The sequence below is a fragment of the Castanea sativa genome, chromosome 1, assembly GCF_040712315.1.
Source record: "Castanea sativa cultivar Marrone di Chiusa Pesio chromosome 1, ASM4071231v1".
In the NCBI taxonomy this organism is placed as follows: Eukaryota; Viridiplantae; Streptophyta; class Magnoliopsida; order Fagales; family Fagaceae; genus Castanea; species Castanea sativa.
In genome coordinates, this window is record NC_134013.1 from 10,916,406 (window position 1) to 10,936,091 (window position 19,686).

General features: G+C 34.9%; 2 protein-coding genes across 2 annotated transcripts; one reads left to right on the top strand and one right to left on the bottom strand.

Annotated features, from left to right (window-relative positions):
• Positions 1-1,117: 1,117 nt before the first annotated feature.
• On the top strand, positions 1,118-2,905 carry LOC142624508 (putative methyltransferase At1g29790). Its single transcript, XM_075798092.1, has one exon. The coding sequence runs from the start codon at positions 1,238-1,240 to the stop codon at positions 2,501-2,503; it is 1,266 nt and encodes a 421-aa protein (XP_075654207.1). The 5' UTR covers positions 1,118-1,237; the 3' UTR covers positions 2,504-2,905.
• Positions 2,906-5,844: 2,939 nt separating this feature from the next.
• Positions 5,845-13,295, bottom strand: LOC142613010 (auxin response factor 5). Its single transcript, XM_075785193.1, has 14 exons — positions 12,788-13,295; positions 12,455-12,567; positions 11,016-11,114; positions 10,848-10,904; positions 10,554-10,706; positions 10,359-10,443; positions 10,025-10,115; positions 9,254-9,418; positions 9,022-9,144; positions 8,696-8,771; positions 8,408-8,543; positions 7,018-8,330; positions 6,396-6,586; positions 5,845-6,280 (listed from the first exon to the last, which is right to left on the bottom strand). The coding sequence occupies exons 1-14, from the start codon at positions 12,906-12,908 to the stop codon at positions 6,139-6,141; spliced, it is 2,865 nt and encodes a 954-aa protein (XP_075641308.1). The 5' UTR covers positions 12,909-13,295; the 3' UTR covers positions 5,845-6,138.
• Between the last annotated feature and the right edge of the window lie 6,391 nt (positions 13,296-19,686).

Here is a 19,686-nt window from a genome sequence, read left to right on the forward strand (position 1 = left end):
TCCTTGTAATTTATCATGTGTATGGAAGAGAGAATGAATTTTTTTTTTTTTTGTAATTCATTAGTTAAAGGTAATGATATTTAAATTCTGAAGGTCTCTCTTAAAAACACTAAAAAGTGTCAGGCTCTTGACATATTTGAGAATCAATTAAACACTTAATAATGTGATAAAAGAGTTATGGAAACTCAAGTTAACACTTAGGGGCATTCGTTAATAATCTATTTAAAAAAAGTTTTTATTGGAAAAGAAAAAAAGCAATTAATGTTTTGACAGTTTTTTTTATCTCCCATAAAAATAAGAAAGGTGCTACGTCTACAATATTTTTACAACACTTTCACAACAAATCATAGGTGATTAGTTGTTACTGGTTCAAATTTGAACCTAACACTAGGATTACTTTTTTACCTCAACAATAAAAACCAGTAACAATCTGCCACTTAAGATTTGTTGTAAAAATATTGTGAACATATCATTTCTCTAAAAATAATGTTAAAACTTTTCTAAGATGAACTGTTAACCAATGCCCTAAGGACACTCGTTAGCATGACTCATTATTTATTATGCCTTCAACAATTGTAAGTGCTTAGGGCTTATTGGTCTATTAACATCTTCCGTTGGATTCCAAAAATTTTAGATCGCTAGTGTAATAAATATTGGGTCATGCTAACGAATGCCCTTAGGGTATTGGTTAACAATCTATTTTAAGAAAGTTTTAATACCACTTTTATGAGAAATGAAAAAAGCTGTCCAAATATTAATTGTTTTATTTCATTTTTCCATAAAAACTTTATTTAAATAAATTATTAACCAATGACCTTAGGGCATTCATTAGCATTTCCCATAAAAATTTTGTCAATATCTTTGTAACTCAATTGGTATTCAAATCCCTCCCCCCCCCCCCCCCCCCCCCCAAATTAACTATTAAATTGATAAAAAATACAAAATTCAGCAAATGTATAAAAATATTAAGATTTAATTACAAGACACCACGGGAAATTAGTAAATATTCCTACAGTAAACAGTGCACAACCGACAACTAACAACTCCACAAAGTTTACTGTCTTACTTACTTTACACATGAATTAATTGCACTCCTTTGTCTTCCTTCCTTCATCAATTCCACTTGCAAATCTCACTCTCTCACAGAACTCTCTCTCTCTCTCTCTCTCTCTCTCTCTCTCTCATACACACACACACACACCGCTTTGGACTTGGAAGTAGAAGCAGCAGAACCAAGATGGGTTCTGTATCTCTAAAAATAGGTGATGGAACAGCCAGATTCAGAAGAGCAACTCTGTGCTCTTCAGCACTCAACATTCTCATGCTCTTCTCTGTCCTCACCACCAATCTCTTTGCTCTCTACGCTTTCACTTCTTCCCCGAAGGACCACCAAAACCAACTACTTCACCACACTCACAAGAACATATCTCTCATATCCGAGCAGGTCTCACTAATCCTCGGTGAGATCGCTGCCTCACAGAGAAAGCTTGCCAAGATGGAAAAAGAGCTTCTTGGCTATGAAAGCTTCGATCTTTCAAGACCCAACCTTGCAAACGAGCTCAAACTCTTTCTCCACCATCACCAGCTCCCATTAGGCAAGGATTCAAAAAGTGGGATCACTGAAATGGTGGCTTCTGTGGGTCATTCCTGTGAGAAATCTGTGGACTTTTTGTCTCAGTATATGACTTACAAGGTCTCTGAGCCTTGCCCTGATGATTGGAGCGTTGCCCAGAAGCTAATTTTGCGTGGATGTGAGCCATTGCCCAGAAGGAGATGCTTTGCCAAGTCTATTCCCAAGGTGGGTCTTTTTCCTTTTCCTATTTCGCTTTGGAAACCGTTTAGTGATAAGATTGTTAGTTGGAGTGGACTTGGATGTAAGAATTTTGAGTGTTTGAATAACAAGAAATTTAGTACTAGAGATTGTGTGGGTTGTTTTGATTTGGTTAATGGGTATGAGAATCAGAGATTTGTTAAGGCTAGAAGCAAAAATGATTTTCTTGTTGATGATGTTTTAGCTTTAGGAAATGGAGGGATAAGAATTGGGTTTGATATTGGAGGAGGGTCTGGGACCTTTGCTGCTAGAATGGCAGAGAGGAAGGTAACTGTGATCACCAACACTTTGAATATTGATGCCCCTTATAGTGAATTCATAGCTGCAAGAGGACTTTTCCCTCTATACTTAAGTTTAGACCATCGGTTCCCTTTCTATGATAATGTGTTTGATCTGGTTCACGCATCGAGTGGATTGGATATCGGTGCTAAACCTGAGAAACTGGAGTTCTTGATGTTTGACATTGATCGCATTTTGAGGGCTGGTGGGTTGTTTTGGTTGGATAATTTTTACTGTGCTACTGATGAAAAAAAAAGGGAGTTAACAAGGTTGATTGAAAGATTTGGATATAAAAAGATGAAATGGGTTGTGGGGGAGAAGGTGGACGCAGTTGGGTCAGGGAAACTGGAGATCTATTTGTCTGCAGTTTTACAAAAGCCGGTAAGAGTATGATACTGAGAAGCTTCAGTAGGAAACTGCAAGAGGTAAGTTATCTCGTGATAATCTCGTCTTTGCTCGCACAGAGATCGTGTGAGTTAATTGCTTATCATCCTCATGATATTGCTTCAAAAGCAGAATAAGTGCATCAACTGTTTCTTTTCCCAGCTGCAAATCAGCAGTGAAGGATAATATGTTCTGTAGCTTAGTAAGGCTGTTATATCTCTTATTTGGTACTTTAGGGGATTGTAGCTAGCTTGGTTATTTGGACAATCAATTGTTAGGAAATGAAAGAATCATAGTGTTTTTTTTTTTTTTTTGCAATTTTTATGTTGTAGGTTTTTAGTGTTGAAATATGCTGTCCTCTGAATAATACTATTACTTGAATCAGGATGTTCATGCTCTTTGATCCTCAAAGCTAAGCATAGTTCTGACTTTTCATTCGGATATTGAAGAATTACTCACCAATAATTTCTGTGGTGACTGAATTTCAAATGCTAAAACCACTCGTACAGTTATTTGCCTTTTCAGCAGGAATTGTAGTGCTTGTATTTATGGAATGTTTGAGTTTGCACAATGTCAATATCCACTAGTCAACCTTGTATAAATGAAACATTGGCTGCTTTATGGACCAAAAAAGGATTATCTCCACTTGAAATGTATCAATTTCATAGTTTAAATTAAATACTAAAAATTCAAAGGTGTATCCATTACAAAATTTAAAATTTTAATTGATGTGACACTTGTAGATCCAAGAAATAAAATCTTAACAGTGACTCCATTTTACTTGTAATTGAGAGGATCCCTTATGTTGATAATGCTTAGTGCATAAACCATAGTTTTTCAGTTCAGAACCCCATGCCTTATGCAGTGATGGATAGGGTATTTTACTGAATCAATATTGCATGTTATCACTATCAAAAAATTGCATGTTACCCACTTTATCAACTTCTGTTTCCTCAACCCAGACCTAATCCCCGTTGTACAATTACCATGGGCTACTGTACACCAAATTTGGCTAATCAAAAACACAACACAACATCCATTTACTTCACTTTCCCTGATCTGTTTAATTGGGGTAAACTGTGAAATTAATTAGAAAACCAATTGAGCTACTTTGTTCATCTTTGGTATAGCAGATGTCTGATCTTCTAATACACTGAGAAAGTTTCATATCAAATTGTTGAAATAAAACATCAGGTGATGTTTCACTTGTACATGTTTTGGTTCTATATAAAATTGTGGAGACCCAAATTTCTGGTTACTGAAGAAGGTACTTGCTGAAGTGCGGCCTTGATTTCCTAGTTCTCTCTCAATGCCTACCAGTGCTGAGGAAGGTATCTATCATGTGTATTTTTGGCACAGCAATGTTTAATTTAGTGCATTGAACCCATGAGGAGTATGCTGAAGAAAGCAAGAAATGCTGAGTTCTGTTGAGTATTATTAGACAAGTTCAACCTCTCAAAAAAAATCTTTAACAGTGGCACAAAACTATTAATGTTGTTAGGATTGAGAGGGGTGATTGGTAGGCGGCTTTACCCATCATTATTTGTCCAATATTGCGCCGAGCGAGAGAGGCCATAGACAGAAAGACAAGCATGGCCTTTGATGCTTATGTCCTAGAATTTGGGCCTCAAACACACTGAACTGGACTGCTGCCAATCAATCTCTATGATGGAGGCGTAGGAATTAATTCAGTCATGGTCCAGTTGTGAAAATGGGGACCAGATCAGTCTTATACATCTTGCCATCGTTCTGCTTTTTTCATGGTAGTGCCCACCAACCATAATGCCAATTATCATATATATATATTGCTAAACAATTTTCATGTACATATGATTAATCTTGTTGATTTTTCAATGAGTTAGAAAGATCGACCCTCTCTGTCTATTTACATCTCTCTCCCTCATGGTGAAGAGATTTGTTGTCTATTCCATCTCTCTTCTTCATAAACTTGCCCTATTTGCACTGCCTTTCCTTGCTACATTATTTTGTTTCCATCAACTCCGAACAAATTAACATGCATGTTTACGAGCCCGACTAGGAGTGTTTTTATAGGGGAAAAATAACTTGTCCCTTGGTCCTTGTAAGCTTTTACCCAAATAGAAAAAGCTCGCTTTTACCATATCTTGTCATTTCTTGCATCTAAAAACTCTTTATCAGTACCACTTCAAAACACTTTATCATTGTAATTTGTTCAACCTCTCAAATACAAAAGATGTACAACTATCTCGATTTTCTTTAGTAATTCCAAAATGGATTCATAGCATAGGTTCCTTAATGTGTGGAAGCATAGGATACAAACTGTTTCAGCTATTTCATTACTGTTAAACCAGCAGACATGTAGGAAAGAACTAAGCCAATTTGGGTACTGATAGAGGCATTATGCAGTAGCACTTAATGCAACATAGGGGATGATCAACCAGTGAGGATTAGCAACAAATTGTATTAGACTGATACAGGACGAGACATATATGCCATTGTCATAGTCGGTACTTATTACACACCATAAAATGGTTGCCCGAATCAACTCTACTAAATAGGGGTTTCTGAGATCTTGGGAGGTGCCGGTAGACCACAACTCATTTGCAAAATTACTTTTTTTTTTTTTATAATAATTTGTTAGTTACAATGGGAAATAAGAAATTTCAACCTTGGATGTCGTGGCATTTGCAACTTTACTAGACCTTTTGATCATGGGCCTTCTTCTTTCTTTCGGCTTATTTTTTTCCCTAGCCCAGCACAAAGATAGATCTAGAGCATTATAAAAAAGATGGCATCTCTAGCCAGCTGTTTAGTCAGAAAAAGGTTAATAATGGGATATATATTTCCTCTTTAACTATTCTAATTCGGTCAGCCATGTGTTTTCTTTCTTCCCTTTTTCTCTCCAACTAATTTGGCATAAAGGGAAATGGCTTTCAGCATATTGGTTTATCTCATTTGGTCACTCATATCGTATTTATGGCCCTACACTCTTGAAACTTACATTTTCAATATGGTTTCACTCAAAAATAAGATCTTGATTTACCGCCTCGATTATAGCAAATTAAGCTATCATAGTAAGCCTTAATCATACTGTCCCACGTGCAGATTTTGCAATGATAGCACTAAATCCCATGAACCAACACATTAGTTGGCCTAGTGATAAGGGCTTTGGCCAACATGCCTCAAGGCATGGGTTCAAGTTCCCCCACTAGTGGCATGTTGCAGCTACTTATACCCTACCTGTTGGCTATCCACCTAACTCATCAACGACTGTGATGTGGGGGTCTTAGCTAGGGAGCTATTAGGGTGCTACTATGGTCTTTAGCTAAGAACCATTTTTTTTATTAACCAAAAAAAAATCCCATTAGACAAACTATAGAATCATCTAACAATTTCATTATAACTATGAACCATAAGTTCTATTACACTACAAGGGTTCTTCACCTAATTTCAAGTTCTTACAAAGGTGACTGCAAGTCTAACAGCACATTTCACCGTTACAAGGCGAAAGCAAGTAGAAGTACTCACATTAAGTGGCCATGGTTGAGGTTATATAAATTATACGACATTAATATTTCAAGTCCAAAGAAGCTAAGATCTCCCCCCCAAACATGGCAGCAAATCAGACTTGTGTAATCACATGCAGCATTGCAGTTAAGTTAGTGTCAAGCATATCCACCTTCTGACATGGGGCCGTTAGTCCCTTGCATTGCAGCACTGTTTAGAAGCTGCATTCCCTCTTCACTCATCTTCTGAACTTCTGAAGGTGATAAAATTTTGATGCAGCGTACACAACGAACAAATTGCCTGCATGGACACAATGCTTGTTTAAAATGGAGATCTGTAGGACTAATTGTCACTCCTAAAAAGAATCTTTAAGCAGAGAAAACATGAAACATCAAGTAGATGAAAGAAAACTCACTCCCAAGGATCATCCCCAACGAGTAGAACATCATTCTCATAATCCACATAGACTAGTTTCCACCCTGAACCTCTTGGGTCATTGAGCAGCCCCTCAAGTCCAAACATGCACTCAATTGCAGCACATAGTTCATCATAATTTCTAAAACCTGTGACATCAATTGACCTCCCAACAGATCCTTTTTTTTGAACCTGTCAGCCAAAACCCAAATCCATCACCCATGGTTAAACAAATGTAGCACCTTCATAAAACACACAAGGCACAAGCACAGAGAGCTTATAATCCATGAGATAATACAACTAAGCTAGGAAATCAACTGAAACAATGAACACCTTATTGAACAATTCAACGGATGACAGTTTAATCTAACGAAAGTGCCACCGTTTGAACCTAGGAAACATGAGAGTTTAAACCAATTTAGCCAGTGCACCACTCTTTGCCAATTTGGCAATCTGAGCAGGGGCATCGTGTACTCAATGAACAATAATGCTGAAACTCATGGCAATCTAGAATATACGTTTTTCAGATTGAAAGTTTATTTTAACTACATAATACACATATACTTCAAGTTCACAATATATATATGTGGGGTTAAATTCTATAAATTCAAAATAATTCATACCTTTGTATAGGTTCGCACAAGTGGAACTACTTGCTGCCACGAACTATTCTGTAGAAGACTGCCCTCATCAAAATCCACATTGCTTGAAGATGTACCTCCTGAGCTGTCTGGTAATTCTTGCCGAGAGAAAGCTTGAGAGTCTCCTAGGCTTGCTGAGGTAATCTGAGATTGAACATCCTGACTTGAACTGAAGTTGCCAACTAAACAATCAGAAGGATTCTGGAATCCAGTGTTCTTCACTGTACATAGGTCATCCAGAATGGTGCTTGAAACAGAAGGATCTACTGCAGTACTTCCACCATTATTAACATCAATGTTAGCACAACTGTAAATCCCACTTTGATTGTAGCTCTCATCTGACAAATCTCTTAGACCACTTGAATTGGATATACAACTAAGGTTACGTGAGTCTTGGTGAGAAAATGAAGTGAGCTGGTCAGCTTGGGATAAAATCCTTAAATTATTTAGTTGATGATCCCACATTTCCTGACCCATTGGAGGTAAAGCAGGATTAACTGCTTCAGGAAACAATGCCGAAGAATCTTGCAATCCAAACATAGATAAAGGTCCAGGAGATCTAAACATTCCACCAAGAGGTTGGCAAGAGGGGTAAAATTTCCATTCATCAGGGTCTAGGGATGGAAGAAAGCCATTTGGATTCGAACAATCGGACTGGGGAACATCAAGTTGTTGGGGATGGTAGATCAATGATTCCAATTGCGGCTGCATAGGCCACGAACTTGTTTGTGATTGCAATGGCTCCTGGTTCTGGTTAATGAATGTTGGCTGGTTCACAAGGTTTTGAGTTACGGGGCATGCAACCAGTTTTTCCTCATTGCACTCTCCTGTTGAAGTCAACTGGCTTAACTCATCTGTTGAAATCTCAGGTTCTATAATTGGCTTTTCAGTATTAATTCCAGCCAGTGTTCGGTTTTCACATTCAGCTAGAGAGTTAAATTTTCCAGGTGGCATTGCTTTTGATGATGAATTTAAGTTCATGGCATCAGGTTGGTCAAGGCATGACTGAGGCTGAATTGAAGGTGTACCCTCTGAACAGATAATATGAGATTTTTGGTTGGTTGTGCCCTGCTGCATGGTCTTCATATCTCGTAATGGATCCACCTTTGTAGCAGATTCTTGTTGTACAGTAGGATAAAAGTTTCCAGGATGGTTCATATGTTGAGGTTTCAACAGCATCTTGATTAGTTGTTCTGAGCATATATTAGGTATCGGGTATGGAAGATCCCCATTTCCATTAGCAGGAACCCGGACAAGGGGCCTTTTAACCATATTTCCCCATTCGGTTTCGGTTCCTGGGAGCATAAAAATGGCCATAAGATTGATATTTAACAAACCTGAACAGTAAGAAACACTGAAAAGATAAACTTACCCAAAAATCCAGAGTGAAACGGGCGTTTGAGACCTGAAGTCAGAGAAGGGAAAATGAAAAGACTTTCGGGAGTCTCAACTTCCCACGGGCTAACCCTATTCTGTTTATCACAACACCCTGGCTCATCCCACTCCACCTGTTAATGAAACAGGAATATGTAGTTTAGCTGTTAGACTATCACATGACAAAATAGTTTCTGGCTTCTTTTACTTCACAGGAACAACAAACAAACAATAATATGAAAGAACCATTTGGTTATTTAGTTATATTTATAAGTATCTAGTCCACCTGAAGATTTCTCCACTTGGAACCAGGCCACCTCAGTGGATCTAAGTCACTAATGCCAACTATTGTACCCATATACCTGTAGAAAAGAAGAAAGATGTCAACCCTTTTCTGCATATTCAAGAAATGAACTCATGATAATAACATTGGCAACAATATACCTTTGTCATGCAAAAAAAATGTATTAAATTTTTTTGTCCACTAGATTATAAATTAACGAATATAAATACTAATTCACCACTATGATAACTCTTTTAGCCAGAACGTAATCACAATACCCACAGGCTATAAATAAGTATGTAACAGGATCTAGTCATTCAGAAAATTACCTCCGCTTACCGGACTCCTCTGTTTCAAACATCATCCCAAACCTCATGCCAACAGAGAGTTGCGTCCCAAAGACAGATTTACGGAATCTTGACAAAGGAATGACAAATTCTGAAGGACATGCCCTACACATAAGATAAAATAATGAGAAGGTCAAGAAGTAATTCAAAATCCAGAGAAGTGGGAAAAGACTATAGAAACCACAAATAGGTGAAAGATTGGATATTTGTGAACCTTGGGTTGTAGAATATTGTGAATGGGCTTCGGTTCGCTGCAGCATGAGCTGCAGCAGCAAGGACACCAATGTGCATGCTATCAGCAGATAAAACTGATGAGGGTAATGTTGTTTGCTGACGGTTTGCACGCCTCACACCTACCATTAAATGTGACTTTTCATCCCTGATTAAATATATTGAAATGTGTGATCAAAAGTGGCCGTAAATTAAAAAATCATATATGCCAGGTAGAATTACACATTTACACACACACACACACAGGCAACAGACAATCATTCTAACCTTTTTTGTATTTATTATATAACATAAATTGCCAAAGCAAATGGTAAAGCTTCCATATAGTGACTACATAATAATCTGCAAGTAATTGGTAAGTATATAGCACCATGCTTAGGATGACTTCCATTATTATTTGGATTACAAGCTCCAAAAAATTATATGAATCTCAATACACCATGTAAATATGATTAATGGTCAAAGCTGGCATATCACTATGACTTCACAGATTGTTACCACAAAGCCCAGTTATCATTCCTACAAGTTTGCAACTAACAGAGAGAATCTGCACTCTTTTTTTCAAAAAAATTCTTTCCCAAAACAGCTGCAGCAACCAGAACAAAAACAGTCCACAAAAAAATTCCTTGAGGATGTATAAGCAAACTTAAGGCAGCATATTCACAGCAGATGCACATAACGGGAGATAGTATCCAATATCATTTTATGCCTTGCCAATTGCCATAAGACTTCAAGCTATGTAACTACAGTTTACCTGATAAACAGGACAGCATCTCCTGCTTTAAGCCTTTTGGCACCAACAAACAAACTCCATCCAGTTGTGAGAAGGTGTCGCTTCGGCTGGCCTAAATAAAAGACAATAATAGGTCATACTCAGGAAAACAAAATCCAACACATTGCAAATGTATAAACTGAAAAAATATTTAGAATGGAATAGTTTATGGTGCAGAATTCCATCTTTTGGATAATTCTGCACCATAAATATTGCATTACTAATATCTTGGACATTCTCTTAAAGCTAAGAAAGCCAAATTTAAAGTTCGAGACCTGTATAGTATCAAAATAGATACATATATCAGAAACCTCACCGCGGTATATGTGGCGAAACGTCCACGTGTTATCATGCAAGTCCCGGACAACAAGTTCTTGAGTTGGTGGTTGCATTGTATAATCCTGGAATGGTTATCCATTTGAATTTGAATACACATGTAAAATATACCACAAAATCATCATAGCATGAAAAGGTACGTCAAGTCATCAACCAAAAACATTTAAAGCCTCACCAAAGGAGGAAAAAGCTTTTCTGCTGCCCTGCGTGGTACTGAAAAGCCACCATGTGTGCTTGTATCACTTGCAGTTAAAGTTTTGCAGAAAAACTCACTTGGATGTTTGTTGGGCTTGAGTCCAAAGTCTGGTACAGGGAAGATGTCTTTTTCCTAAGCCAAAGGTAAATTCATAAATGGAATCAGCATCCAATATCAAGAACTCTTGCAGACTTACTCCTTTTTCTTTTTCTTTTTGCTTTTTGGACAATATTTTTTTTTATCAAGACAATATCTAATGGTAACTATACTTACTGTGTTTACAGGTTGAAGACTCATTTGAGCATAAATTTCGTCCGTATCTTTGTCTGCCTATCAAAAAATGTAAAGAAAAGATAAATCATAGATGTTCTAATGACATTTTTTGCAATTATATCCCTATTTAGGGGGATTGGTCTCAAATAATAACTGACAAATACATACATGCAATGTAACATTTTGAAGTTGGCACATCAATTGAGATGGAAGATTCGGATAGTTGGGAATTTGTGACGTTACTGTCCGTTTGGTGGAAGCAGCTACCTGTTCCAAGAAACAAAATGTACGTTACTTATATTAATTACAATGAGATAAACAGCAAAACTCAGCGCTGAAATTGCTGCCAATATTTATCAGGAAAATCACTTACAAAAAGCTCCCACCACACTTCTTATATTATATTTGAGATCTTTCTTTTTATGATAAAAAAACCTTAAATATACAAATTTCTCCATTAAAAGGTGCAGTAGTTAAATTATAATGCACTGACTTTACAATCAATATCAACAATTTGTACTATCACTTGAAGGAGATGCCTATGCATTATATAGCAACCTGCCTCCTGGACAGTCTTATGGCTAGGTTTCAAACATCTCTAGAGCACCCCAAAATGTGTAGGTGTGACATAATTGACGGGAATGCACACTTGATTTGCTTAAAAAAGGGTATGGAGATAACATTCAATCCATGCAACAGCATCATTACATCGTTTCACCAATTTCATTTTTTATTAGGCCATATAGCACTCACATTTAAATTCTACAAAGTAGACTCAGCATAAGAAAACATTTTGGCCAATACTGGTCTTTTAAACACTCAAGTCATAACGTTTACACAAATTAGATGTGTAAAACATTATCTTGTGCTGTTTATGCATCAGATCTGCATCGAGTACAAATCAGATATGGATACACCTACTATTTTGACATATCCATGCTTCCTAGGGTGAAACAGGAGCTAGTTACCTAGGATCAGAGGTACTTTGCTATGAAACAACTTAATGGGGAAGAAAGGTGGCTGCCTCTAGCCGTCAGCCTTTTGATTATCCTCTCCCACTTGCTTAAAATTCCATTACTCCATCTCATAAACGCTCCTTAGCTTCTATTTCTCTGTTCTAAAAAAACTCCCAACTTGTTCTCACCACCTTCCTCGCAAGATAATTCCTTAATTACAAAGACTCCCAAGGAAGCTGTATGTATTAACCAGATACAGATAAACTAATTTGACCCAAAAACGTGACCAATTACTGCAAATGGTGTTTTGTTTCCCTTAAAAATGATAAATCTAGGCGGAAAAGGCAAATTGATCACTGAGAATCTTACTTAGGATCTAATATAACAGTTGAAGAGATATGCATCTAGTACTTAACAAGAAAGGTCACAATGAAATCGCTGAGACAAAAGTTCATGCACTGGGAACTCAAACGTTGGCCAAAACCCCAAAAAATAGAAAGGAACAGAAATTTCAAAAAAATATAAAAGTCATAGAACAAAACTGTGGAACAGTATAAACTATAAAGTAGAAACAGGACAAAAGAAATTTGTAGCAAAAGATTAAATGTTAAAGGTCAGTAGCATTAAAAAGCGAAGGAAATAAATGCAAACCTGCTCGCTGTGACCTTGAGGGAAGTAGTACACTAGACTCCCCAGCTGAGGCAATGAAACAAGAGGACCAGCACACGCGTGCCATAACTCAGAGTTTATAGTCTTCCTGGCCCCTGAAAATCCCAACAGTAAAATCCTTAATAAGAACTGATCATTTTCAAGATTCTACCAAAAAGCAATTTCATTCAAATTATAAAACAAACAAAACTACACCATAAAAGAGGCACTAATGGCCTAGTGAAGTGTATTAAATTTACTCCAAGTTACCAAAACTTCCACACAAAAAAAACCAAAGAAAGAAGGTGGATTTTTTTTTAATAGAAATGAACAAACCAGACTGATCCTGCATTTCTTTCAACAATTTCATCTCCTCAAGCAGACATGTTGTGTGTGCTCCACTTCCACCCATGAACCCACTTCCTCCAGCTTTGACTTTCTCTTCAACACAACCCATTTATGTGTGCCTCATTTACAAGCTCAATACAACACACACACCCACAACCTCGAATCCCAAAACCCCTTAATTCCCAGAACCCAAATTCTCATTTCTCATCTAAAACAAGTCCAAGCTAGAGTCTTTTTCCCTGTCCCCCATTACGCTCACTCCTTTTCTTCAGAAAGGTGAGAAATCACCATTGACCCACGTCTCAAAATTTAGTAGAGAATACATATACACTGAGAAAAAAACAAAAACATCCAATCAGGCCAAAAAAGCAAGAGCCAAGAGACCAGCCACTCAAGAATCCAAAATCAAGGAACAAATACTGCAAAAAGAGACTGTGAATCTAAGAGGTGGGGCTTCAGAGCTCAGCCCCAAAAGACTTTAAAAAAAAAAAAAAAAAAACAGAGCCCATGAGTTTGTATCAAAGCACGCGGACCAAAGCATGAGTGAAAGAGAGAGACAGTGGCCCTTTCTCTATAATAATCGAGTGCTTGTTTTTACACACCAAAAGAAACCGACCTTTCGATGAACACACCCTATAGTCCCCACACTCATCACACTGGTTCCTCCTTTGCCTCTCTCTCTCTCTCTCTCTCTCTCTCTCTACAAGTCCTTTCTTTCTCTCTATGGTTTGGTTAAAACGGGAAAGAGTGTTGCAAGCTCTCTAAAATCGTCAGCTAGCTAAGCTTTGCACAGTGGACACACTTTTGTATTATGAGTGATTCCATTGCAGCTTTAAAAAGTTAAAATTTCTGAAAAAGGGAATTTTTAAAAATAAGGGAGAAATTAATTTTTATAAAAGAAATAAATGATAATAATAATAGTAATAAAAGCAGAGCAAGACAATGAGAACACGAAAACAGTACAAGAAACAGTGGGAAAGAGAGAGAGAGAAACCTTTTTATTTTTAAAAAAGGAGGGAGCTAGGACTTTTGAGTTGTTCTTTTTCAGGAAATACTTAAAAGATTGTTAAAGGTGTGGCGTATTTCACTATTTTATTACGTGGATTACGAGGATTTGTACGGTTGTTTTCGTTCTTATTTGATAGTATTTCTATTCTCATTCTATTTTTTGGTTTTTCTAAAGTAATGACAAATTTCATACAAAAATTGACGATTGATAAGTGATTAGAAACTTACATCTTTCTTTCTTTTTTAATGACATTTCAATTATTATGAAAATTATTATAAATTTATTTCATTGGTAACATTATTCTTGGATAAGTACAATGATAGGAGGATATTTAAACTTAGGTTCTTGATCTCAAAAAAAAAAAACTTAGGTTCTCAATACCCGTACTGTGTAAAAAGAAAAAAATTATCTAATTGAGCATAAAAAGTTACTTTTTTCTATTTTATGAAAAAATATAAAACGTTGTCAAAGAATTAGGTTTTTTTTTTCTTTTCTCATACAAAATTTATAAAGACATTTTATAAACCAATGTCTTTAGAGCATTTGTTAATTTTTTTTGCTGGGTTGTATGATCTTGGAATATGGATGCTCGATTCTTATGGACTAATTGGAAGAGTCCACGGATTTTCTCCTTCTATAAATTTCATTCTTATCAGTATTGACATGTGAAATGAAATTCTATATTTATTCTCGTATGATAAATATAATAAATTATCAATTCTTCCGTTAAGATTACTTAAACATAAGTTTGTAACACTTATTTAATAAAATTTGTCAATGAGTTTGAATTCAGCTAGCATATCTTCACTTGCTAAGTATTAAATAAATAGTAAAACCTCAAGTTTAAGATTCATTAGATACACGTGTAACTTATCAATTTAAAAAGAAAATAAAATAAAAAGATTTTCGTATACCAAGCATCAATTTGAAAACTTCCTCAAAAAAAAAAAAAGCATCAATATAAAAATGGTATTTATTATATTATCATATAATGTAAATTATATTTGTTATAAAAAATAGGTTTTTTCACCTTCTCTGCATTTTTTTTATATACACTGTTTCTACTTTATTTTTGAATTTTTTTTAAAAAAAATTTAAAGTTATTTCTGAACTTTCTGAGCTTCTGCCTATGGTATTTGAGTCATTTGACCCTTCGGCACGCGTGCAGTCACAACAACTAAAACCAGGAGGTACACGTTAACTCACTGACACGTGTTACAGAGCTGACTGGGCGGTCACGGCGCAGTTTCTATTTTTCACATTCCTTTGCTTTGGTTTGGGTTCTTAACCACTTGGAATAGATACCAAACTTCCTACCATGGCTCTTTGGCATGCTTCTATACTTGCCAAAGTTTCAATGAATCAATAATAATATTTTATTCTTTTAATGTCAAATTTAAATAATAAAAAAATTTGCAAACGTTTCTATGCAGTTGTTTTAAAGTTACAGACAGTGCATAACTTCAAAGTAATTAAAGATGAGTTTTACTTTTTATTCAAATTTACGATACTTCTTCCTCAATTAGAGATATGAGCATGTAACAAACTAGCCGTATGAGATACATTAATATTGTTAAGTAAATGGATCAATACATTAATATTGTTGAGTAAATGGATCAATGATATACAGTTTTTTTTTTTTTTTTGGTAATAAAAAAATTTGCTTAGAAAGGAAGAATGACAACCCATATACACCTTTAAAAACACAGAAGAAAATGGACATCAATGCGCTTACTAGTATGGATTAGAAGGACTCAATTCCAATAAATCAATGATATTTATAAGTGTTAAGTCATGAATTCAATTAAAGTACCGTTATATTAATGGATGTCCTTGGGATAATTGTTTATAAACTATATTAGGAAAGTTTTAACACCATTTTTATAAGAAATATAAAAGAGAGGTGTTACGTCCATAACATTTTTACAACAAATCATAGGTGGTTAGTTGTTATTGGTTCAAATTTGAACCTAACACTAAGATTACTTTTTTGCCCCAACAATAACAACCAGTAACATCCTGCCACTTAGGATTTGTTGTAAAAATGTTGTAGACATATCATTTCTCAATATAAAAAGCTGTAAAAAAATTCATTGTTTTAGCATTTTCATATAAAATGTTTCTAAAAATTGTTCATAAACCAATGCCGGTAGGACATTCATTGACATTTCTCAAAAAATAAAATCAAAATCAAAAGCAATATTTTTATGTATTTGAACAAATCTAATGGTACAATTTTTGTCTCCAATTCACCAAGTCCGTTCCTTTTTCTTTTTTAATAAGGCAAGTCAATAGTATGAAGAATTAAAATAATATTAAAAATGGACGGTGTGAAAGTAATTGTCATGTATTTAGAAAATGTAACGCAAACAAATTGTTAAAAAAAAAAAAAAATCAGCATGGAATTTGGCTATTCTTGTACTTATCTAGTCAGATTATGGATTCTACAAAAATACTTGGGTTTTAGGATTCTTACACTAGCAAATTATACTTTATAGAGGCATCAATCATGGGCAAATTTTGTTATACACTTGATTCCTTACAATTCCATCAATTTTCCAAAGCAGCAAAACCTCAGATTATTTACTGGTTGTTTTACAGAGCCATCAAGAGTGAACAGATTTTTTAATAAAAAGAAGAAGAAGAAGAAGACCAAATTACGCATTAAAAGATAGTGACATCATTCATTTTAGCTGGAAACACTTTGAATGAGAACTCAACTGAAAAAAAAAAAAAAAAAAAAAAAAAAAAAAAAAGAAGAAGAAGAAGAAGAAGAAGAAGAAGAAGAAAGATAGGCTACCTGATCAGACTGTGATCTTTCCGCAATTGGATGGATCATGCCAAGTACATGATAAAAGAAAGCTGCTTTTTCGGCCAATGTTTTATGGTTCCACACTTCCACTCGCATGGCCCAAAATTACAGTGCGTCATTTACGTAAATGCGTCGTGCTCTGTAATTTTTTTTTCCTTTTTAGCTTTTTTTTTATTTTTTTATTATGGGAAGCTTTATTGTTTATTTGTAATACACAACCTTTTTAAAGTTTCATTTTGAAGAAATACTATATATTTATACAATTATACTATTATCAAGTATCAGCTTCAACTGTCTTGGCCTATTTAGTAGGAGTTTTTAAGTACTGTTATTCAAAATAATGTGATAATTTTGTTTTAAAAAGTGTTGTGAAAATATGCCGTAATGATAATGCATGTAATTTTATAATAAGTACAATTATTTTATTAATATTTATTAGAAGAGTACACTTGAGAGAGGAGGGAGAAAAAGAGAGAAAGAATAAATAAATAAAAGATGAGGTGTGCATGTGAGAGAGAGAGAGTTGTAATTATGTTAGTCTTATCAAGTGAGTTTTATTCTTTTCTAAATATTTACTAAAGTTTTATTGAGTAATGCTATTTGAAAACTAAAAATTGTTTAAAGGAGTTTTCTAAATTCAATATTTAAACACTTTAAAATGAGAAACGTAATTTAAACACTACTAAATGAAATGTCTTACTAAACATGTTTTTTTTTTATTGCCTACATTTTTAATTGTTTAATTACTGAAAATTTTTATTTGAACTGCCTTACTCATCTCTCTCAAAAAAAAAAAAAAAAAATCCATCATCTTGAGCTATTCAATATAAAAAAAACCATTATACTTTGAAGAGATGCAGTTGTCTGACAAGGGTTATTCTAAGACAGTGGAACTGTGGAAGTTGTGTTCTTTGCTCAGGGCATCCGCTTTTCTTCTATCTTTCTTTTTCTTGAGGGTGATTCTAAAAATAACATCAAGTCTTTGAACAAGTAATGATGCTTCCTTCACTTTCAATGGTCATTTGATTGAGGAGGCCAAATCTGTACTCGTGACTTTCTTTGTTTTTTCTATTATTCTCATAGTCGAAATTAAGGAAATTTTGTAGATCACAATCTGATTAGACATGTCAAATATATTAGCCATTTTTTTTATGTAGAACAAAAAATTATATATATATATATATATATATCAACTTTAACAAATAAACAAATAGAATTTTAAAAATGTAAATAATCTAAATTTAGTCTCTCACAGCATCTCCCTATTATTATATCCAAACAAAAACATAGTTAAAGGGGTGTATCTATAGCTACCCCATTAGAATCTATAGCCTTGACATTAATTTTAAGCAGACCAGGATAAATGCCAATAAATGGGGCCACGTGGGACCACGTCTGCGGCTATCTTCAAACATCTGAAAGATCTCCTCATTATATATGTCTTTAAACATCAGCCAAGAAGGCCTTGGATCAATCGGTTTTAGACTTTAGAATGGGCAATTTTTACAGATTAGCATGTACTGCGAAGCCAAGCTGACGCCGATTTAAACAGTTATTTTGTCGTTTTAGACTTTTAGTCCCTCAAATTAGGTATGAGAGCATCTACATCAATGGTGCAAAATCTTGCAAAATATAAAAAACTCTAGATTTTACACATTTTGACCAAAAAAACATTTACATTAGTGGCACATTAGTGGATGTAAAAATGTGCATAAATGCACAATTGCTACAATAAACGTGCATATAAGCATGATTACTGTAATACTTGCATTTAATATTCTAGTAATTTTTTCTCTCTCTGTCTTTGTTGCTCTCATTCTCACCTCTCTCTCCCTCTCACCTCACCCTCCGTTTTTATCATTTGATCAACATCAAACCACTGCCACACGAAGAACTCGTTTGATCAACTTCAAACCACTACTGCCGATCAACATCAAACCACACGAAACTTGATCAAATTGCCGCCGATCACTCTCATCTCACTCTCTGTTTTTCTCATTTGATCAATATCAAACTACTACTGCACGAAGCCTAATCAAATCACCGCCGATCAACTCATCGATTTCTCGTTATTTGATTAGTGGGTTTCAAGTTGGGTGGATGATGATTTGGCTTTCGGATTGAGTGGGTTTCGGCTTGAATGTGTTTCTGATCTTGGGTTGGTTTGATCTTGAATGGTTTTCTGATCTTGGGCTGCTTTGATATTGAATGGTTCGCCGATCGGGGTAATGATGAGGATGGTGGTTGGGTCTCAGAGGGAGAGAGAGGCAGTGAATAAAATAATAAAAAATGGTAAAAGAATGAATATTTTATTAAATAAATATGTAAAATAGATAAACTAATATGAGTGTTTTGTAAAATTGAATGTATAAAGTAGAAAAAGTATATTTTTTTTTTTTACAAAATAGAAGGAAAATGAGTGGATGCTAGAAGGAGGGCAATACGGTCTCACCGTTCGCTGAAAATTTGGAATTTGGACCAACTACTTCTGTCGGTCCCACACATCTGCCTCCAAAGCCAAAATGATAACGACATTAGACTTTGACCAAGTTAGACAATGTAATTTCTCAGCAATATATATAGTATAGGAAGGAAGTTAGAACTGATTTGGTTGCTGTTGAGTATTGACTATTGAGTGTAAGTTTAACATCCCCAGTTTTCGGTAGGTTAATTATTGGTTACAGTTAACATCCCGAGTTTTGGGTAATGTGAATTGGGTTCAAAATTTTCCAAAATTGACTAATTTTGCCTCTAAACCTTATTTAAACTCTAAATTGTTACTATTTTTTGTCATTTGTCTCACGTTGATTAGAGATCAAGTTGATCAATTTTGAAAAATTTTAAACTTATTTAGAATTAGCCCAAAAGTTAAAAGTGTTAACTATTTTTTTTCTGTATTTATTAAATAAGAGATAACAATAAAGTTTTTAATAGCTTTTATACTAAAGGTGTAACTATAAAGTTAGTTTATTCAAAAACATGCTGCCAAGCATGCACTAAGTTTAAATATTGGCAAACTTCTTATCTTTTAAAGATATTAGGGTTGTGTTTTCGGGACTTCACTTT